This window comes from Balaenoptera acutorostrata, chromosome 8, assembly GCF_949987535.1.
Source record: "Balaenoptera acutorostrata chromosome 8, mBalAcu1.1, whole genome shotgun sequence".
NCBI classification, from domain to species: Eukaryota; Metazoa; Chordata; class Mammalia; order Artiodactyla; family Balaenopteridae; genus Balaenoptera; species Balaenoptera acutorostrata.
This window is the reverse complement of record NC_080071.1, coordinates 58,208,651-58,232,779: the sequence shown is the minus strand read 5'-3', so window position 1 is coordinate 58,232,779 and position 24,129 is coordinate 58,208,651. Positions and strand designations below refer to the sequence as shown.

At 37.2% G+C, this 24,129-nt stretch overlaps 1 protein-coding gene across 3 annotated transcripts in view; it reads left to right on the top strand.

The window, feature by feature from the left end:
• SATB2 (SATB homeobox 2) overlaps positions 1-24,129 on the top strand; it is a 189,916-nt gene that overhangs the window by 93,777 nt on the left and 72,010 nt on the right. For all 3 annotated transcript variants that reach the window (XM_057551675.1, XM_057551673.1, XM_057551674.1), the window contains one exon: positions 15,802-16,274. In XM_057551675.1, coding sequence (XP_057407658.1) covers positions 15,802-16,274 — 473 coding nt within the window. The remainder of the gene's footprint in view (positions 1-15,801; positions 16,275-24,129) is intronic.

The window sequence follows — 24,129 nt, the reverse complement described above, 5'->3', positions numbered from 1 at the left end:
AGTATTTAATATGTCACAAGAATTAAGGGGTCATTGAAAGTTCATACAATTCTAGTGGATATCTCAAAATTATTTATGTCATAAAATAATACCACTAGAATGAATGGACCTAACCAAACCCTATACTGTGGCCAGAAAGCAAAATTATCCCCATCACTTTCCTTTTCTCAGTCATTGCTCAGGGAGCCCCTGATTGCTAGTTGTCTTAATTCTGTTTGTTTATTTGAGCTTATTTTGCAAAATATTAAAAAGCTGGGAGAAACGAGGATTTTAAAAACCAGTGTTACTTCCTCAAACCTGGTTTATTCTAGTAATCAGTATTTTATCTGACCCTGTCTGATCTAGTCTTGCAAGATCAAACGTCCAGGCCAGCAAGCAGACAGTAAACAAAGCCTGTGAAGGGTTTCAGTAAACACAAAGATTAGATGTTGAATGAAAATTAAACTCCTTGAACTAGTTCTCTGTACTAAAGTGGTTAAGTGGGTTGTGATTAAAAGAAATAAGTAATTATGATCATTATAGCTGAAATGATATAATGTTACCACATTTAAAGCACCTCTTGTAACCAAAAATGATTGTGTCATTTACAAAGTGGTGCCTCGAAGTTGAATAGAGAAATCAGTGTCCCCCGACCTGGTTCCATTAGGCAGCCCTTGCTTAGCCATGGTGGTCAGGACAATGCCTTTAATCAACTGCTGGTACTTCTGCCTCTGCTGTTGTTTAGCTCTGATGAGGTAAAAGTAACTTAACTTTTTTTTTTTTTAACATCTTTATTGGACGATAATTGCTTTACAACGGTGTGTTAGTTTCTGCTTTATAACAAAGTGAATCAGCTATACCTATACATACATCCCCATATCTCCTCCCTCTTGCATCTCCCTCCTACCAGTAACTTAACTTTTGTCTACCTAATTCTTCTGGGTCATGAAAGAGATTTGCTTTCAGTTTCGGATCTAAATTAAGGTGCTTGGCAAGGAAGTTTGTCTGCCCTCTGCCTATATTGCACCTTGTCTAAAGTAATGACAACATCAAATCCTTGAATTTTATATATATATTAGATTCATTGAGGTAGAAACATCACTTCTGCAAACAAGCACTTTCCATCTTACTGGTTTTCCAAAAATTGAAAGAACCTTGTGCGTTTACACTGGTAATCACGATGCGCCTTCATTGATCACCTTGCCCTTCCTAACCTTCCAATGAGGAGCTTATTGGTAGTGTCACCAAGTGGAAGAATGGTATGTGGGGAATGCCTTGCACCCTAAGCTCAGATGTGGACTCATTTCTTGCTTGGATCTTAAGAAGCTTATTCTAGCTGTACTGGTAGCTGCTTCTTTAGCCTGAATGTGTTTATTCATAAATGTTTAAAGAAGTAAAAACAATCATTTGTCAACAGTGTGGTTTGTAGATGGAAAGAAACAAACTTGCTATCTTCTCATATTTATAAGCCATTTAAAAAAGAATGGAAAGGGAAAAAGGATCTGCTTTTCTAACCCCTTCCTTTCTTCATCCATCCATCCATCCATCCATCATCTATACTTACTATTTGAAAGAATTATAAGACACAATTCCTGGTTTCAAAAAGCCTACATTCTCTGTGAAATAATTAACAACATAACATATTTTACTACCATTCAGAAAGAAATTTGAGCATCTACTATATATACCTGGCAGGATTTTAAGTGGGGATCATTACCTAGTCCTTCCTTGCAAGAAAGTTACAGTTACAATTAGATAATTAATTTTAATAAAATGTTTAGTGAGTATCTCTACTACAGCCCATATTCAATGCTAGAAGCAGTGAGAGACATTCAGAAACACTTAAGATATGGTTCCTACCTCTAGTTGTGTCACCCTCAACCTAGCAGGGAGGTGGCCGTATAAGTATATCTGGCGAATATATAACAGTGGTATAAACTAGTATAGTGGTAACACAGAGAAAGGTCCATAAATTATACCTGCTGGGTGTCGGGATAATTCAAGAAGAAGTAGCACATGAGTTATACCTTAAGGACAAATAGAGTTTTGCAGAGAGGACAAGGAGAAGGAAGAACATTTCAGGCAAATGCAAGTTCATGAGTATAGATGCAGGGGTGCAGAAGAGCATGATATATTTCGGAAATAATGGGTGGTTGTCCAGTACGTCTAGAATGGCAGTGCATTTATCATGATACTGTAATATAACATGCCTAGAATGGCTAAGATTTTTGATTGGTGAAAAGGAAAAGATAAGAGCATGGCTGGGTGTGGGACTGATGGTGGCACCAAACATTGGTGAAAGAGCAGAAATGTTTGGGACCTGGCTGTGGGGAGCGTTCGTGTTTATAGTGATGAAAAATAAAGTTGGGAAGGTAGTAAACACATCTTAGGGAGCTCTGAAAGCCCAGTTGAGATAGTCTGAGAATCACTGAAGGTTTTTCAACAATGAAGCAATAATGAAAATGGTGGTTTAAAAAAAAAAAAACCAAACACATCCTCTAGAAGCCATCTAAAACCATGTATGGATATGAATATGTTTATGGCAGGAGGGGAGGCAAATGGGAGGGAGAAAGGGTGGTGTGCACACCCTGGAGGATGCAGACAAAATAGAATCTGTTGCAGTAATATGTGGAAGTGAAGATGGTGAGGGAGGTAGAGCTTTGGCTCTGGTGGCAGGAATGAGAAAGAGAGAAGTGACCAATGCAATATGTGTGTGGGAAGAGAAAGGGAAATCAAAGTGGAGTCCAAGGTTTTGAGCTTAAGTGACTCTGGATGGTTTTGACAGAAATGGGATGATATAAACTGAGAGCAAGTTGCTGATGCTTCAGTGAGAGTTGGTGAACTAGGTAGAAATACCCACTGGGCTGTTCAAGGTGTGGAGCCACCTGACCAAAAGACAGGACTAGAGAATAGATTCTGGAGCTAATTTTTTAGATGTAATAGTTAAAATGATACCAAAAGAGGATTCTCTGAAGGGGAGAGTGAGGACAAGGGTTGGGAGCTTTGAGAGGTAAAAGGGCCAGGGGTTAAGAAGACATGATTAGGAAGAAAGTGAGATTTCATGGAAGCCAAGGGAAGATGGGTTACCAGTGGAGAAATGTTATCAAGGGTGACAGGAGGAGGAGAAGGAGAAGAGGTGATTGGAGGCTCTTAACTTTGGCCAAAAAGGGACCATAATGACATTGAAGGGAGCTATTTCCCTGTCGTGTGAGAACAAAGAGAAACTGTATGCATCTGAGATGGAAGGTGGCAAGGAAATGAGGATAGCAGATACTGAGTGAATGAGGAAAGGCTATAAGAGCAGCTAACTGCAGCATTAGGGTTACATGTAACCCATACTTCCACCCCACCCCCACCCCAATACTCAGGAGAAAGACGATGGCGTCACAGGAGGCCAAGGGCTCTGAAGGGGAAGAGGGGTGGTGAGCAACAGTTCACAAACTAGGAAGGGATGGGGCACAGAGGATGCTTTGCCTTTGAAAGAAAGAGAAATAGCTTTGCTTCAGAACCTGGAGGAAAGGAAGGAAGATGGATAAGGAGACAAGTTTTTGGAGATGGAGTGAATGGTAGAGAATGAGGCAGCTCATGCCATGTGATAGGGGTGGGGGTGGGCTGTTGTGATTATCTAGCAGTGAAGGAGAGAATGGTTGGTATGGGGGCTTGGTGGCGAGCCCTGAAACAGGTTCTGGACCAACTATGTTTGGGAAACAATGAGAGAGAAGCAGGGAGTTGAACTGAGATGACATAGTTAAGGGTTGTGGTCCAGGTCTCTTTAGTTCTTAGCGTTTTCTTATAGTGAGCTTTAGATTTCTCATAGTTTCAGATTTCCTTTTGTCTTGCTGAGAAACAAGATTAAAAACTCAAAAACAAAGATCTGGTGGTGCTTGATGAAGAATCTACAGAGTTGTGAAATGAGAGGTTTTGTGTGTAGACCAGGAAATATCCAGCTTATTTAAAATCTGGCATGATTGTGGTGACATCCTCTTATTTTGGGGAAACCCATAGGTTAAAATCAGAGAATTCTCTTGGTCTCTTGATCGACTAAATAAAAATTATTATTTGCGTTTCCTCAGATGATTTACAGAGTTAAAAGCTGAAAAGCACTTATGTTTGCAAGGTGCTTGAAGCTCTTAAATATAAGTGCTATGTAAGATGCTAGGACTACCATGACAATTGTCTATGGTAGACAGTTGTTTAACTTGCTCTTTGTCTGACTGGTGATATGATTCTTACCCTATGCAAGAATTTGAGATTATCTGACCTTGGACTTCTGAACTCTCAAGGGAATGGACATAAATCTAGAATCATCTAGAGTACAAGCCAGGCTATGAGTTCTAACATTTGGCCTTTCAAGCTGTCACCTTCCAAGTTCCATGTTCCTTAGTAATTTTGATTCTTGAATAATCTCCCTACTAGACCAAAAATCCCTTGAAAGAACATCTGGGGGACTCATCCATTTTGTGCCATCCTCCAAGCCCTGTGAACATAGGACTTTGTATATTGTAGATGCTTAGTAAATATTAATAGAATTGAATGTAATATAGATGAATTTATTTGAACATATGCACTTAGAACAGTTTTATTTTTGCACATATTATATTTTTACTAAATCTTATTTGCTATCGGACGTCTCAGTTGAGAGAAGAAAGAAAACCTTTGTCTTGTTCCTGATCTTAGTGGAAATGGTTTCAGTTTTTCACCACTGAGAACGATGTTGGCTGTGGGTTTGTCATATATGGCCTTTATTATGTTGAGGTAAGTTCCCTCTATGCCCACTTTCTGGTGGAGCCCTCATCTCCCAAAGGTTAGAAGAGACTTATGTTAGGAGTGATAAGGACTTGCACTTGGAAGTCAGTGGGTAAAAAGGAATATTCTGTGGGGACTTGTGTCAGGTTTGGAGGTTGGGGCAGAAGTGAAAGATGTCATAAATACATTAAGTCTGATGAAAGTTGTAACATGATATAATCACATATACATGTTCAGAATAAACTCAGAAGGTCTGGAAAAAAATATATATTAAAAAAAAAAAGAAAACCTTTGCTTGTTTAATTCATATTACAAATGTCCTTATTATCGGTTAAAATATTCTTTTTTTCTGTTAATTAGTTATTGAGCTAAAGATTTAGCAATTGTTAATCAATTCCACTGAAAGAGACAGTAACACCTTTGTTAAGTAAAAATTAGGGACCATTTATGCAGCCTAAGAAAAACATCCCTTTGAGGTGTTTCCAGCTAGTTTATTGAGTATTTTACTTAAAATAATGGCCCCAAACATTTAAGTCCTGTGAAATCAGAGAGAATGGCCAATGGAAAATAATGAATTATGGATTGATTATTTCTTTGATTCACTTTTCCTTATTAGGTTGAATTAAAGAATTAATCCACAGAGAATGCTCCTGAATGATAATGTTAAGTTTCTGAAATGTCATTTTTTTCCTATCATGTGTGAATTCACCTCTGAAATTATAGTTTTAAATTAAAACAAAGAGTAAAAATCAAGATATTATTAGATCTAAGTAGCTTTAACCTATACAGAAAGCTATAGGAATATTTGAAATGATCAGTGTTATCAAACTATTATAAAGCATTGTTTGAAACCAAAAGGGACAATGGCATTCAGACACAGTAAAGGTGGACAATGCTTACTTTTTCCATGGAACATAATGGGTCCTGTGAACTTTTATTGTCAAAAAACAAAGTGTTCAGCTTCCAGTTGCTTTATGGTAGATAATATATGTTTTTGTGGATCTTAATATGATGGAAAAAGGAAGTTGATAATAAGGGGAAAATATACCTAAGAAAACCAGTCATATGGTATTATCACAATGCCGGCTGGTACACTTCGCTTTTGGGGCTGGAAGCATTTTCCTTCCAAGTCTTGTTTTATTAGGAGTTAACAAGTTGGCTCTGAATATCTTGCTCTAGGCAGAGACTTTGCAAGCAAGTTCTCAACCCAGAGACAGATTCTCTTTAACAAATTTAGAGGAAAAAAAAAATCTTTAGGTTTCATAGTCCTAAAAGACTTATTTTTTTTCTTTTGCCCTTCAGCCCTTTCAGACTCCTAATATTTTCTTTAATTATATATAGTGAACTCTTCTGGTTATAGTTTTGTTTTTAATTTCCAATAGTGTGGGATTTATATCTGGTATATATGGAATATCGGCTTTAGCTCTTGAGATCATGTCTGTCTATGTTTGTGTTAACAGAAAAGCAGTTTTTATATAACAAATTGACTTTGTACCTACAGTTATTGACTAGGAGAGAATAAGTCAGAAGTATTTTCAGTGATTGGGCATGTTCATTGTTGGCAGACAGGATGCTGTTCTGGTTTGTCAGGAAAATTAGTGTTATGTTTACATTCTAAAAAGAGTTTTAACTCAGTGAAAGACTTTGGGTGGACAGTAGGGCTTTTTAATGTTAATGTGTAGCCTAGTTCAGAGAGAGGAGTCTAGATAAATATCAGGTTGAATCATATGTAAATGCCATTTTCATAGGTCAAAATTGTTGTATGTCACCAATTTCATATAGTAGTTCAATCATATATGAATTTATTGTGATTGCCTGAGATTCTCAGGTTATTACCATGTTGTATGAGTGTGCATACCCCATTTTATTTTTTGTTGGGTACCTGTTTCAAACAAACACTTCATATTTACAGAGTTTATAAAGAGTACTTGCAAGAGCTCTCAGTTGCGTGATTCATGTCTTTCATGTCAGGTGGGACTCCATGCTGATGACACTCATTTGGGGATAAAGCCTTTTGGCTGCAAGAAAAATAAAAGAATGGAAGGATTCATGAAAATAAATATAGTGAGTGTGAAATAGTATTACAGATGACTAGAATGAGCTGCTAATAAACAACAAAATAGGGATTAAAAGGAGCTATGTTTTATCATCAAATAGAAATGCATTTTATATCATAGGCAGTTGTTACAGGCCCATCTATACTCAGTTACATTGTCTGAAGCGAATCTATAGATGGAGTTCTTTCATTATTCAGTACTGCATCTGTAGGGGCTGTCATCATTCTGGTACATAGTAGTTGGTTAATAAATATCTTATCATATGAATTAAAACAATAAACAAGCAAACGCAAATAATCATATTTTAGTGATTAGCTCATTCAGTTGGGAAGAATCAGTAATTTCCTCACTGTTTAGAACTGACCGGTTTCTGTAGTCTGTCACATCAGGAGGGTTTACAGGGCATAGAGTGGAGGCTTCAGGTTGAGCCCTCACCCTTCAGATAACTCGCCCACTCATCATGTCACCTATGCATTTTCATGCGGCATGTGCACATGCACACATACATACAAACAGAAAGCAGGGCTTGTCTGTTGGAAAGTTGATGAGTCCTGACTTGAACCCTAAAATTAATAACAACCACATGTCCCAAGTTGGGCAGTTTAGCATAAGCCGTGGAACAAAGACTTTAAAGGTCCTAAAGACATTGGTTTGATTTCTGCTACTTGCTTTAATAGGTTTGTGACATTGTTTTTTTCTGAGCTTCAACTTCTCTTCAATAAAGTGGGCATAATAATATCTATGTCATACAATTGTTATGTGAGAATTAAATGACAGTGATGTGTAAAGGGCTTAGCTCAGTGCCTCAGCTACTATATAAATGGTAGAAGGCTTGATGTTACCTGCAATGCACTTATAATAAAAACATTTTTCTCTAAAGGAAATACAACAAAAGTACTTGTGAAACATTTAGGCCCCGAGAACTTCACTTTGAGTTATGCAGAAGAAGAGAAAAAAAACCACTAGTTTTCACTGGTCTTGTGATTTGTTTATTATGCTTATGAGGCTAGAGCCAGTAGTCCTAATCATTTTAATTTTTCCTAAATATTTGTCTACATTTGGACTGCTATTTGTCCCTGAACAAGTTCCCTGACTTCTCTGGTATTAGACAGGATCATTATCCTTAAAATTGGGGTCCAATGTTGGGGTTTAGTGTCACGGGAGCAGGGAACTTGGGGTGGAGGTTTGGAAGTCCAAGGCAATGATATGCTCAAGAATATCTTTTCCCTATGCTCAAGGTTTGGGTGCCCATTCAAAATTGTCGATTTGATTGGCAACTTTCCCACCAAGAGTGCCAAATGGCCAGCCTATGTCTTACCTTGTAGAATCACTTCCAGAGTACTTTTTGAGGCGGAAGGAGCCACAGAGAAATGCACTATCCTTTTTTATTTGGCTTATATTCTTCTATCCAGGGTTTCCAGGATTTGTTCTGGGCAATACTGCAGTGTTCGCTTATTAAGGAATCCATTAGCACTCATTCTTGCTAATCTGTTTACATTTGCATAAGCATCTTAATGGTTTAAGGAAAAATCCATAGGCCAGAAATTCCAGAAATTTCTCAGTGCAAAGCCTTTTACCCAGTTCATTTCTTTCCACTCATTATAACTATGGACAAAACCCCAGGGCTTATTTCTCAAAGGCAATTGTGTTAAGGTTTGCATTGAAACACTAGGTTCATAGTTCTGGAAAAAATTATCAGTCTTTTAAGCAGTATTGATAGATAAACTTGCAAGAGCAATACTACAACTCCTGCTATTGCCACTATAATCTCCTGTTATTCCTGTTGCATTGGGGAGTTCCACAAAGAGAGATATCTTGGGAAAGTCTTGAATTTTTGCCGAAGAGTCAAAAAAACAGAAGCAATTATTCTGAGAAAGGGAATTGTTTTGAAAATCCTAGCGGCAGTACTCTTTAAGATGCTATCAAGATGCTGGAAGGTTGCTTTAACACCAGTTTACAGGTAATCTTTCTCATTTTACAGGTAATCCCAAGATCACCCAGCTAGTTAGAACTCAGGTTTAAGAATCCCAGTTTGCTCTTCTTTCCACCTATCCTATGCTATCTTGCTTTGATTGACAGACATCTCTACATATCAGATGCTTTACCTTTTGCTCATAAATCCTCTTCAGAAAGTATACTTTGGGGCATAAAGTCATTGGAGTATATTTGGAGTATTGAAATTTTACTGGGATTACTTTACATAGCATCTATAGCAAATACAGATGTAATAAAAATAATGAAATCTAACAGAGAAACACTAAACTGAAGAAGAAAAACTAGTGTGTGTGTGTGTGTGTGTGTGTGTGTGTGTGTGTGTGTGTGTATTTCTTTTAGTTAGGACCTTTTTGATACCTACTCATTCCCTGGAAAATAAAAGCAATCCATTAAACATTTGCTTTTTTAAAATACTGTTGTAATAAACTATAATGGAAAAGAATAAAAAAAAAGATATATACATATATATGTATAACTGAATCCCTTTGCTATACACATGAAACCAACACAATATTGTAAATCAACTATGCTTCAATTCAAAAAACTGTAGGACACTTTCCTTCTTTCTTTTGGTTAATGTAAATGTAACATGTATACATTCAAAGCACGTTTTATTCCTTAAGTTTTCTTTCCATTTTTTATTTATAATAAATTTTGGAACTTAAAGCCATGTTTATGTAGCATTCCTGTAAATTTAATTTCAAGAGTTGTGAGATTGTCATTTTATTTCCCATCGATTCTGCTGTCTCCTAATTTGAAGGTCAGGATATGAACTATGAAGCCTCATTTGGAGAAGCTGAATCCAACATATTCCTGCATATGCCATGAAGCATGTGATTCTAAATTGACAACGAATTCTTCTAAATTGTAGGGATTTGTTTAAAAAGTAACATGATGTAACATGGCATAGTTACTTAAACCAAAGGGAAGGTTGCAATTCTTTAGATGACCTTTGGGAAACAGCAGACATTGGTCAGAATGTCCTAATCAGGAAATTTTGAAATGTCAAGCCTAATCTGTTAATCATAATTATATAGATATTTTCTGAAATTTACAGTAGCACTTTAATAAAGATCTTTCACGTAGACACTGATCATCTAAAATTTACTCTTACAATTCTAAGATAATAATATTTTCCCTATGGCAAAACTGAGATCCAGAGAATCTCCAGTTTGCTCAAAGAGACCCCACAGCTAGTAAGAGTTAGAATGTAGATTTGAATGCAGTTTTCTAGTATCAGGTCCAGTCAATGCTTCTTCAGTATAACAAAAACTAAACTAATCATCAACAAAACTAAAAATATATCATAGAGAAGAAAATTTAAAATGTTTAGATACATTTATAGGATAGTGAATGTTCAGTCAGATTGAATATGACAAATGGAATGGAAATGACAAAAAAATGGAATATGACAGTTATAAATGTCTGGTATAATCTCAAAAGACAATAACAACATAAAAGCAAAGACAATATAGAACAGTGATTCTCAAACTTTAGCATGCATAAAAATCACCTGGCAGCTGTATTTTGTATAATCTCAAAAGACAGTAAGTAAAAGCAAAAATGATATAGACATTGATTCTCAAACTTTAGTGTACATAAGAATCATTGGAAATTTGGTGTACATAAGAACTCTAAGAGATCCTGAATTTGTATTTCTAAGAGTCTTCCAGGTAATATGGATGTTGATGGTTCAAGGGACTATATTTTGAATATCTCTCACCTAGCACAAAACTGAAGTGTACAATTTACGTCCATCCATCTATGCCAGTACACACACAGACACAGACACAGACACACACAGGCAAGGTGAATGTAATAGTAATGGTAAACTGCATAGTGACAGATACTGTTCTAAGTGTTGATACATATTCTCATTTAATCACACAGTAATCCTTCATGGTAGGCATAAGTTTTAACCCACATTAAATATACAAGGAAACTAAGGCACAGGGAAGTTAAGTAAGCTACCCAAGGTCACACATCTACCAAATGGTAGAGCTGAGATTTAAACCCTGGCAGTTTGGCTTAGAAATCTCTGCTTTTAACTATTATACCATACATCTTTCCCAACAGCTGAAAACATATTTACCCAAAATTGCAGTAAAGAAATTATAATAAAAATTAAGTGCCAGAGAGGAATATAAGACAAGATTTATATATAGACATACATTTTTTTGAGTATTTAAAATGTTCTTGCAACCACCTAAAATACATATGTATATATCAGGGATTTGTGATTATTAAAATAAGTACTTGACTTCAAAATGTACTTAAAATTGCATGAAATAAAATGAGATTTTTGAACCAAATATCTTTTCATTGTAATGTGGATAAATCCCTGGGGAGGAGTGTCACTTTCTTGCCTGTGAACAACCTGCCATAGCCAGCGGTCTTGGACATTGAATAGCTAATGTTCGTAGGGTGCTCTTGGTTAGAACATCAACTCTCTGAGTTTGGGAAGGCTTCAGAAGCCCATGGGATTCCAGTACAGGGCTGCAAAGGCCTCTCCTACTTTGGAGTTACATAGAACCCCAGAAGCTCAGAGGGTGGTTACATAATTGTTTCCCAGTCTTTGCAATTTTCACTCAATCCCAGAAAGCTCAAAGGAATTGGCAAGGTCCTACTGGAACTGGGAGTTTCTCAGAAACCTGAGCAGACTCCAGATCTGAATTATCCACCGGCAAGGCCCCAGGACTGGAACCCTCCTCCAGAGGTTAAAATAGCTACAGAGAGCTGCTCAGCTACCCGATGTAGAAACATTTCACCCCACTTGCCTCAACAGCCTCAAGCCACACTCTGTTTGGGGACTTGTACTTGAAGCTGGGGTAATCATTCCTTCCCAGGCACTTCCCACTCCACAGATTACCTTTAGGACTTTGGCAACCATAGAATCAAATTCACTGTGAATTAAATTGCAGCTCTGATGTAAAGTCCTGGAAGCAGTTGTGTTTTTAATGTCTCTTTAATAAGTAAGCATTTTGGCTTTATTGAGAATATTTTCTGTTGTGAATGTGAACATTGCGTTCGTCACGAGAGGCACTGCTGCCTTTTATCCTTCATGTTTTTAAGGATTTCTGATCCATGGCTGAGTATTGCAGAGATAAGATGGGCCCTCAGAGCCAGGGAGTTACCTTTGGTCTTGGTTTAGTTTAAGATAGACCTAACATGATGTTTTCTATCAGAATGACAAAGCAAAACACACAATCAGGCACTGCTGTTAGGTCTACATTTCAGTCATTGTGGTTACTTTCAAATAATTTAAAAAGAAAGAAAGAAAAAGGGAGGAAGAGAGGGGAAGGAGGGAGGGAGGGAAGGAAGGAAGGCCAGAAAGAAAAGGGAAAAGAAATACTGAAGGCCCAGGCTCAGTTTTCAGATTGAGTCTGGTACATTGTGATGCTCCTCTGACTTTTTTTTAAGCGTTTGTATTTCATCTGCTGTGACATAAGAGGTTAAAATATTATTCTGATATTATCTGTATAAGAGTGGCAGCAGAAAAAAAAGAAAAAGTTTTTCAGATTTGGCAAAATCTGTGCAAACCGTTCCTGAAACCATGAACCGCCTTGGTCAGGAGAGATGCAGCCTGTTGGTGAGCATTTGATTTTTAGGCATCCTTAAAGTTGGGATGATCAGTTTTTTTTTTTTTTTTCTTTATTCTTGGAAGTAAAGAACTTGGCTTTTATCGATAGAGCTGTCAGGGACTAGAGAACATTGACAAAGATTCTTTGCTTGACCAAACTTTAGACAGGCTCCTGAACCTTCGCCTAGGCCCATCTGTGCACTTCCTTGTAAAATCCAGTTTTACAAGAACCCTGCTAAGTTAAGTCAGTTTAACCAGAACCCCCCAGCCTTGTATCTGATCACCCTCGGTATCTCATTCTCATCGGGTTCCTCATCCTCCACCATCCCCCAGGTGATGTCTGATCAGCCTGGCCTGTCTTTAGCAAAGAATCCTGTTAGGTTGGTTTAGCCAGAATCCCACTTACTCCTGATGTTTCCTTTTAGTAATTTTCCATCCCCTGACCTCCACCCTGCTCCTTGGCTATAAATTCCCACTTGCCCATGCTGTATTTGGAGTTGGGCCCAATCTCTCTCCCCACTGTAAAATCCCATCGCTGTGGTCTCTATACCCATTGCGATGGTCCTGGATAAGGTCTGCCTTAACATCTTCAACAAGTGTTGTTGAATATTTTTTTCTTTAACAGCATAGGGGGTGTCTTTAGTCTCGTAGGCAACATTTTGACACTGGTAGCCCATGGATGGGCAGGATCTAGTTTTCAGAAATGTTTTGTTTGGCTTTTATTGTGTTTTGAAAATAGAATTATTTGCCAATACCTAAATTTAGGAGCTATCATGTAAAAATCCAGATTTTTCATTTTTTTGAAAAAAAATCTAAAGAAATGACAATATGAGAAAGACAACTGGCTGAATCAAGTTAGTGGCTGCCTTGTTTGGAGTGGGCAGGGTTTCTGTCTCTCCTCCTAGTATCTCTGCGGCTGGCTTCTCTGGCTGTTGTGCTCTACCTGCATGTGTAGGCATTTGCATTTGCAATGCCTTCATTACGGCTTACTAATCAGTTAGTACTACATGGTGTTACCACATGTCTCTAAGGATGCTTCCATAGTTACTGTTCTTAACTATATGAGACTATGATGCTCTGGGAACTCATAAGAAAAAGGAGAATTATTATGTATAATCTTAAAGGACTGTGGACTGACATTATCCTGATTCTTATTGCACCAATTTCATAGAGGTTTCATGGAGCTCTGACATTTGTTTTTTTATTAATGATGGGATTTAGATGTATCTTAAGAAAGTAACTCAAATGTAATTAAGTCATTGAAAGATGAAAATACTGACATTTTGGAAAATTGGCTTTTGATCAAAGAATGTATGCATTAAGAGGGTGTTTCTATGCTCTTTAAGTAGAAAAAGAAATGGATAAACCGTCTGCTTCTTAAGTACCCGAAAACATAATTTGCTACTTGAATTTACCTTTATCTTGGCTGAATTAAAAAGCAAACAAACAAACAAAAGCAAATCAAATGTCTACCTGAGGGCAAATATTTCTGCCTATAAAGTATGACTTTACTCTGGAAGCAGTCCGTGGTCTCTTTACTTCTTTCAATAAGGAACTTACAATAGCAACTTCTGTTCTATGAAAACTGTGTTAGATTACCTTGTTTAAAGTCTCTTGACCATTTGCTTGGTTTGGTTTTCCAGACTGTATACCTTAAGGTTTAATTAATACAATGACTGAAAAATGTTTGCCTTTAGAGAATAAGATTAAAATAATTTGTTCACCTTGAACCTTATGAAGGAAAGGTGACTACAAACTATATGAATTACATTGAAAGGATTAGGTTGGAAATTGAACTCTTAAAGAAGTTTGAGGTAAACTTTTGACTTATTTAGGGGTTCATAGGAAAGTTAAGCAATCACTCAGTTTTTTTAGAAAGCAGGAAGAAATACTGTATATGTCTGAATATAAGGTGCTCCCAAGATGTGGATGTTTATCTATTTTCCCAATGAGAAGTTTTAAATATATAAAACCTTTAGAAATATAGGTAAAATGATCAGATATCTATTTACATGTTGTTAATGTATTAATTTACTTCCACATATGTATTTGAAAATCACATATTACATAAAATATTAATTTAGAAATATCACTTTCCTTGCCTTTATAGTTCATTGGTTGATTTTATTCAAATTTTTTGCATGTGATTTGGTTCTAGTGACTTTGTCATCACTTTGAGTCATCTCAACTAGTTTTCCAGCACACATAATTTCCTAAATTTTTTGAGACACAGTACTTTTTTGATCAAATATGATTCTATCACTGTAAACCATATACCAATTTACAAGCACTATTTGTGTATAAGGGGGGCAGTTATTTTAAAAATTTGTCTTATAGGTGAATAGTTTTCTGCTCTCCAGCATGTAACCACTCCAATGTTCTTTAATGTTATATTAATACGCTTTTGCATTATCATATCAAACACTTTCAATTGTAGGAAAAATTTACTAAATCTGTGAGGAATTTTTGCTTTAAAAAACAGATTTTGTTAGATTACATCTATAAGCATTTAAAGCTAGTAAGGATAGAGATTGTTTCAGCCTAATGTGTTTTCCCCAAACAAACCTTTGCTTTACATAATAATGTAATACAGAGTTTTAGGTAAGGATTTGACTCTGATGTGACTCTTTCCTGAGGAATATTCCTGAGGGAAGAAAAGAATCTGCCTCATGTATGAACATATATGATACTTTCTTTTTTTCTCCCTTTCAAGGTTATTCCTTAAATCTTTACTAAAGTTCAACAAAACATAAAAGATAGATAACCTGGAGAAAGGAAGAATTTTATTTAATGGCAAATCAAGGCAATGTTATTAATTTTGTGAGACTTTTTTCTTATCCTAGTGCATATCACCATCATTAAAATATCCATTTCTTAAAGAAATATTCCTATAAAAAAGATAGCAGGTGAGGAGATGAAAGGATATACTATGTGACAGACATTTTGTATAAATGTTTCCATAGCTGGATAATAGTATTTATGTGAGCTTTTTATTAGGAGGTAGCAGTTACTTTGACAGGAGACGTTGTCCTTGTCATTTCTTGATAACCATGAACTACACCATTAACCACAAACTACAGAAGATGAAAACAGCTGGTGTTTTTATCACAGAGGGAGATGATACGGCTTGGGAATATGAGAGGATTTAGAATTTGTAATGGTTAGTGGTTTCTGTCTTGGCTATTTAATAAAATGCCTAGTTTTAGGAATTAAAGAAGATTGAAGTGGCAAGTATTTTTACTTTCATATCATAACCTATGGAAAAATCTATTGTTGTAACATTTTCCAGGAAAGGATAACTCACTTTTACTCCGGGGCTTCCAGCTTTGTATGAAAGAAGTCTACGTCATTAATATACCAAAAATATAATTTAATACTACATGTATCAGAAACAAATTATGCCAATGTTGATAATGATGCAGTATCATTTTTATCTTTTAACAGTGGAAAGAGTGGAACGAGAAAACCTTTCAGACTATTGTGTTCTGGGCCAGCGTCCAATGCATTTACCAAATATGAACCAGCTGGCATCCCTGGGGAAAGCCAACGAACAGTCTTCTCATAGCCAAATCCACCACAGTACTCCAATCCGAAACCAAGTGCCCGCGTTACAGCCCATCATGAGCCCTGGTCTTCTTTCTCCCCAGCTCAGTCCACAACTTGTCAGGCAACAAATCGCCATGGCCCATCTGATAAACCAACAGATTGCCGTTAGCCGGCTCCTGGCTCACCAGCACCCTCAAGCCATCAACCAGCAGTTCCTGAACCATCCACCCATTCCCAGAGCAGTTAAGCCGGAGCCAACCAACTCTTCTGTGGAAGTATCTCCAGATATCTACCAGCAAGTCAGAGATGAGCTGAAGAGGGCCAGTGTGTCCCAAGCTGTCTTTGCAAGAGTGGCATTCAATCGCACACAGGTACCGTTAGCAATGAACATCACAATTGGTGATTCAGAATAATACTAAGGACAGATTGTGGCAAGTATTAGTTCTTTCTTATCTCTTTAAAACTTTTTTTATGGATCTCAGAGCATGTAGAATTAGATTAATTAATAATCCTCGGTTCATGAAATACTATCACCATTGATCCATACTTGGCCGTAATTAATTAATCAGTTTCAGTAATGTAATGAATGTCTGTGAACCCACCACCCAGCTCAGGACCTGAAATGTTACCAATGACTTGGGTCTCTTTATGTGCTCCTCCTCTCCTCCCTTTTTTTCATTTGCTTTTCCCCGGACGTAACCCTGATCTTGAATTTTGTGGTTATCATTCCTTGTTTTTTAAAAAAACTAGTTCTAGAACTATTCATGCCCAAACAATCTATTATTTACCTTGTCTTTGAACTTTATAAAGAGAATATCACTATATGTCATCATTTCTATAATTTTTTAATAAACCCTTCAAAATGTACAAGTTAGATTTAAGATATTGATAAAGTAAAAATGGGTAAATTACTCATATTTTTAATGTTTTGAGGGAATTATATGCCAAAGTAATATTAAATGATAAGACGGTAAACAATTTATTTATTTATGTCTTATTTTATTGAGGGCTGCTTATAATTAAGAAGTTCTTTCCCACCAGTGCTAAACGTGAGTGTGCATCGGAATCACACTGTTTTAAGGCAGTTAAAACACAGATTGCTGGGCCTCTTCCCAGAGTTTCTGATTCACCAGGTCTAGGGTGGGACCCAGAAGTTTGCATGTCTAACAAGGTCCCAGGTGATGCTGATACTGCTGGTCTGGGTCACACTTTGCGAACTAGTAATCTAGCTCTTATACTGTTGTCCCTCTGATATCTGCAAGGGATTGGTTCCAGGAACCCCCCACGAACACCGAACTCCACAGGTGCTCAAGTCCCTTATATAAAATGGTGCAGTACAGTTGGTCCTTTATATCTGTGGATTTCACATCCGCAGATACAGAGGACCAACTGTATGAGTAACGAAAAAGTAAAAGTGCATAATCTTAAGGCGCTAACAACCTGGTAGTGAAAAAAAAATGTACTCAGATAATTAGAGTAAAATGTGAAGTAAGGTGAATAATGCAGGATAATGTGAGCAGTGATTGCAGGGGGTGTTCATGAGGAGTCATTAACTGTCAGTAGAGTGAGTATGGTAAGTCTTTAAGAGGACTGTGGGTTTAAGTTAGCCACCCTACTAAATGCAAGGCAAGAAGCCAAGCTCTGTGCAGATGCAAAGATGAAAAAGATCATGGGTGAGCACATATGTGAACAACTGATTTGAGTATGAGGTTGCTGGGCAGTTAGACCTTGAAGGATAAATAAAATTTAACAGGAAAACATGGAGAAGAAGGGTATTTTAGGCTAAAAAAATTCACAAGAAGTGTTGATTCAGAAAAAGGCGGGATTAGTTGGTAGTTGATAGCAACGCTAGATAATAAAACTAAAGGTGGAGGGAACAGATCTGAAAAGGTCTTGCGGCCGTGCTAAGAACTTTGAACTCTATTTAATAAGCACTGGAAACGCTGAAGGTTTTACGTAGGAATATGCTATGATCCAGTGATCAGAATTGGATCTTAGGAAGACTTTCTTCCCCTTAATGATAGCAAGAGGGTTAGGAATATCATTTAGGAAGCCACCTTAAGTGTCCAGCTGAAACGTGTAGAAGTTTTGAACAAGACTGATGGCGATGGAGTAGACGGTACAGTCAAAAAGCATTGTGAGAGTAAAGTTGACAGTGCAACTGCCTGGAGTGGAGATAACACCAAGGTTTGAGCCTGGTGACTGAGAATAAAGTGAAATTATTTAGAGAATCAAGGAGGGCGTTGAAAGAGATGGTTCGAGTAAGGTTAAAGTGATTATTTTGGAATGGGCTATTTTGACTTTGAAGTGCTAGCAGACTTCTTAAGTGAAGATGTGCAGCAGTCATTGAAAATAACAGTTTAGTGCTAAGAAGAGTTGTCAGGGTTAGAGAAAGAGATTAGAAGTTTATTCACAGAGCCTGGGATTTAAAGAGACGGGGGAAGGAGGGGAGAGGCCACCAGCACTACTAACACCAGAAAAAGAGACAGAGAAATGCCCAGAGAGGTGGGGGCAGGTGGAGGTGGAAGAAAAGGGAGATGCTGATAAAAGTAGAGAGGACCTGGGTAAAGAGTTTCCAGGAGGAGACTGGTCTGTGTCTGGAAAACTAAGAAGTCTGGGAAGGGGAAGCTTGAAACCGTGCCATGAGATTTGGCGATTGGTTGGGAGAGATCTTTGGCAAACTTCAGAGTATAATTTCATTAGAGTGGTGAAGGCAGGAGAGAGAATTTAGGAGTTCAGGAGTGATTAACTCTTGAGGATACAGAAGCAGTGGCTGCAAATTACTCTTTCCAAAATTTGGTGTTGAAAGGGAGACCAGAAATGGGTTGACAGTTTGAATGTGAGAGGGAGTCAATTTGAGATAGAAGAATTTGTGAGGTAGTTTGGGGCCTCAGCTGAAGTCAAACAGCATGAACTAGTGAGGAACCAACCACTGTGGTTTGGTAACAGTCTTCAGCCACGCTGGAACTGCAGGAGTAGGAGCAGGGAAGAAACGCAGTGGGATTGTTTGAGGTTTGGTGCTGACAGCTTAGGTGTGGCAGGAGACCAAGAAGGGTGAAATCTCTTGCTCCATGACTCCTAGCTAACTTATACATTCTATTATTGACAGAGTCAGTACATCATTTGAAAATGAGTTTGGAGGTTCACAGAGGGCTGCACATGTTCCAAACATCACTCCACTGCTATTCTCTTGTGACTCAAAGTACTGGGGCTGCATTTGTGTGTCCACAGTTATCTGAACTGGGGTTATGAAGAACTCTGATCCTTTTGGGCAAGTCTGTTGCATACTATTATAAAACACAAAGTAGAAGGATGTGTCTTTTAGTCTGTATCTTGCAGTTCTCTGTGTGTGTGTGTGTGTGTGTGCGTGTGCGTTCTTTCATCTATCATTCATGTTCATGAATAGGCATTTCAAGGCTAGCCAATATTTTATTGCTGGTTATTTATACCGCTCCTTTGGATAAGGATAAAATTGAGAGCATGGTCGTATTGCTTTGGATTTTAGAATCAAATACAGTATACATTTAATCCAAATAGCATGAAGCATGAGAGAAGAAGACTCACGATGAGGCTAGACAAAAGGCGGGCCGTGTTGGTGTGAGGAAATGCTCTGCCAAGGCCCTAGATTCCTGGAGGTCTGTCTTCTCCTGCACAACTCCTTTTGTCTATTTTTTGGGATTAATGATTTTTCTTTGGCATTGCCATCTTTCAAGTGCCAAGTTATAAAAGGTCTAAGTGAAGCATGGAACGCATTTTATTATTTTCCTCCTGCCATTAAATTTGTAAGATGGCTACACCCAGAAAGAAACATTCACATTCAATCAACATGAGCTTGAGTTCATGGGCGAGCCTTGAGGATATCAAATGGAAACTGCATAGGAATGTATGAGTATTTCCTTTTAAATTTCTGCTTTTAATTTGGGAAAGCTTTTCATCCCTCTGGGATCATAACCTGTTGTGTATAAAGCCCAACCTAATCAAGGTAGATGGTATTGACAGAATGACATAGTTTGAACTTAAGCTGGAGGTCAACAGACAGATTGTTTCTGCTGTATATACTGTAGTCACTAACAGCAAGGTTGGACAGCTAGGTTTCACCAGCAGCATTGTTAAATGGAAAATATGGTGTACTATGCCCCATGAAACCAACTGTGGATTTTCCAAATGGTAGGCTTTTTTTTTTTATCACATGAGTGGTAAAATGATTTGTCAGCTATAATAAACAAATAATTAACTTTATGGATAATAACATAAACAACTTGTTAATCTTTGGATAGAAAAGAATCTCAACATTTTTTTCTTAAAGCAAACAAAATCAGATTTTAGATGGACACCTAAGGCCAATATTAGTCTTGTACTCAGTTGTTTTTGATATGTAGCACATCCTCAGTTTACTGAATATTTTTCAGAAATAGTTCGTGATAACTATTATTCATTTATTATCAAATTCAATAAAAAGCAATTTGATTTGTCACCCTGTAGTTTGTGCTCCTGGATTTGTTCTTGATGATTAGGCCAAGAACAAATCTAGCAATTAGTTCCTCTGTGTGTGTGTGTGTGTGTGTGTGTGTGTGTGTGTGTGTAGAACAAAAATCACATGCACAACATTCATAAATGAATCTAGAATTGTAAAAAAAAAATAGTCTAGTTTTTCATGTTTAAGACTTCCAGATGAAAAGCTCAAATTCATAATAAATAGCATTTGAAAATAATAGTTCTTCAAAGAAAAACGATTAATTACTTTGTGTGTCTGATCCATTGCCACTATATCATTTGGTGTTGTAAAGTAACAAAATTAAGGGAATGGAGCTATATTTCCAAGAACTTGCTTTTTAATACATTTTAATTTTAATCAGTGTGTCTTTTAAAAACATAAAATATATTTGTTTGATAAAATGATCCCCTACCCATACTTCATGGCAAGGTCATGACTTCTGCCAGAGTCAGAGATAGGCAACCTTTTGCCAATCTGATTTTATTATTTATTATTATTTTTTACATTTCTCTATTGGTTTCTTAATACTGTCCAAACTAAGAACATAAATTAAGTCACATGTTCTGGACAAGGGAAACAGCACGTTTGAGATCATGTAATGCCAAGATGTCAAATCTTCAGCTTGGACATGAGACTAATGTAATTCTAGATGCAGGGAGTAGCAGAGCATCACATCCTATCTGAGCCATCAGCATGGTAGAAGCCTATTTTTGTCCTTATGACCTTATATAAAATATACTCGGAGCACCAGCACTTACTTCTTTGCTAGACTTTTGAAAGAAAAGGTTAGCCCTACTTTTCATGTCTCTAAAGACTTTTATGGCAAATGGGACGCTATGAGAGGAGTAAGATAAACGTGATGTTTTCTGACCTGATCATTAATATTCAGGCAATCCTATGACACATTTCTAAGCATTTCTGTTACCTGTGGTCACAAAGTAATGTGACACACCAGAGGAGGCTGAGGCAGATAACAAGCCTGCCCTTTTTTCCATGCTTCACGCCTCCCCCAGCACCACCCCCCACTGTCCCACCCCATGATTTACTTCTCTTTTTTCTTTTTAAAAAATTTAATTTAATTTAATTTTTTATACATCAGGTTCTTATTAGTTATCTATTTTATACATATTAATGTATACATGTCAATCCCAATCTCCCAATTCATTCCCCCCCTCCCTGCACTGCTTTCCCCCCTCGGTGTCCATACGTTTGTTCTCTACATCTGTGTCTCCATTTCTGCCTTGCAAACCGGATCATTTGTACCATTTTTCTAGATTCCACATATATATGTTAATATACGATACTTGTTTTTCTCTTTCTCACTACTGCACTCTGTATGACAGTCTCTAGGTCCATCCTAGAGACTCTACAAATGACCCCATTTTGTTCCTTTTTATGGCTGAGTAATATTCCATTGTATATATGTGCCACATCTTCTTTATACATTCATCTGTCGATGGACACTTAGGTTGCTTCCATATCCTGGCTATTGTAAATAGAGCTGCAGTGAACATTGTGGTACATGACTCTTTTTGATTTATGGTTTTCTCAGGGTATATGCCCAGTAGTGGGATTGCTGGGTCATATGGTAGTTCTAGTTTTAGTTTTTTAAGGAACCTCCATAATGTTCTCCATAGTGGCTGTATCAATTTACATTCCCACCAACAGTGCAAGAGTGTTCCCTTTTCTCTACACCCTCTCCAGCATTTATTGTTTGTAGATTTTTTGATGATGGCCATTCTGACTGGTGTGAGATGATATCTCATTGTAGTTTTGATTTGCATTTCTCTAATGATTAATGATGTTGAGCATTCTTTCATGTGTTTGTTGGCAATCTGTATATCTTCTTTGGAGAAATGTCTATTTAGGTCTTCTGCCCATTATTGGATTGGGTTGTTTGTTTTTTCGATATTGAGCTGCATGAGTTGCTTGTGTGTTTTGGAGATTAATCCTTTGTCAGTTGCTTCATTTGCAAATCTTTTCTCCCATTCTGAGGGTTGTCTTTTTGTCTTGTTTATGGTTTCCTTTGCTGTGCAAAAGCTTTTAAGTTTCATTAGGTCCCATTTGTGTATTTTTGTTTTTATTTCCATTTCTCTAGGAGGTGGGTCAAAAAGGATCTTGATGTGATTTATGTCTATTAAAACATAGGCAGAGTGTTCTGCCTATGTTTTCCTCCAAGAGTTTGATGGTGTCTGGTCTTACATTTAGGTCTTTAATCCATTTTGAGTTTATATTTGTGTATGGTGTTAGGGAGTGTTCTAATTTCATTCTTTTACATGTAGCTGTCCACTTTTCCCAGCACCACTTATTGAAGACGCTGTCTTTTCTCCACTGTATATTCTTGCCTCCTTTATCAAAGATAAGGTGACCATATGTGCGTGGGTTTATCTCTGGGCTTTCTATCCTGTTCCATTGATCTATATTTCTGTTTTTGTGCCAGTACCATCCTGTCTTGATTACTGTAGCTTTGTAGTATAGTCTGAAGTCTGGGAGCCTGATTCCTCCAGCTCCGTTTTTCTTTCTCAAGATTGCTTTGGCTATTCGGGGTCTTTTGTGTTTCCATACACATTGTGAAATTTTTTGTTCTAGTTCTGTGAAAAATGCCATTGGTAATTTGATAGGGATTGCATTGAATCTTTAGATTGCTTTGGGTAGTATAGTCATTTTCACAATGTTGATTCTTCCAATCCAAGAACATGGTATATCTCTCCATCTATTTGTATCATCTTTAATTTCTTTCATCAGTGTCTTATAATTTTCTGCATACAGGTCTTTTGTCTCCTTAGGTAGGTTTATTCCTAGATATTTTATTCTTTTTGTTGCAATGGTAAATGGGAGTGCTTTCTTAATTTCACTTTCAGATTTTTCATCATTAGTGTGTAGGAATGCAAGAGATTTCTGTGCATTAATTTTGTATCCTGCTACTTTACCAAATTTATTGATTAGCTCTAGTAGTTTTCTGGTAGCATCTTTGGGATTCTCTATGTATAGTATCATGTCATCTGCAAACAGTGACAGCTTTACTTCTTCTTTTCCGATTTGGATTCCTTTTATTTCTTTTTCTTCTCTGATTGCTGTACCACATCTTCTTCCATTTGTCTGTCCATGCGCATTTAGGTTGCTTCCATGACCTGACTATTGTAAATAGTGCTGCAATGAACATTGGGTTGCATGTGTCTTTTTTTTTTTTTTCAGAATAAACTGGATTTAATCAATTTTATCAGGTTGTTTCATGAGTCTCAGATATTCTTGTATCCTGTATTATTTTTTTTTCTTTCAATTTCCATATATATATATATTTAACATCTTTATTGGAGTATAATTTCTTTACAATGGTGTGTTAGTTTCTGCTGTATAACAGAGTGAATCAGCTATACACATACATATGTCGCCATATCTCCTCCCTCTTGTGTCTCCCTCCCACCCTCCCTATCCCATCCCTCTAGGTGGTCACAAAGCACCAAGCTGATCTCCCTGTGCTATGCGGCTGCTTCCCACTAGCTATCTATTTTACATTTGGTAGTATATATAAGTCCATGCCACTCTCTCACTTCGTCCCAGCTTACCCTTTCCCCTTCCCGTGTCCTCAAGGCCATTCTCTATGTCTGTGTCTTTATTCCTGTCCTGCCCCTAGGTTCTTCAGAGAGCTGGAAATGCTTAGCCAATGTCTGATAGGTGCAGGAGGGTGAAAACCCAGCTCCTTGCCTCCATAGCAGGGACAGCACTGAAGT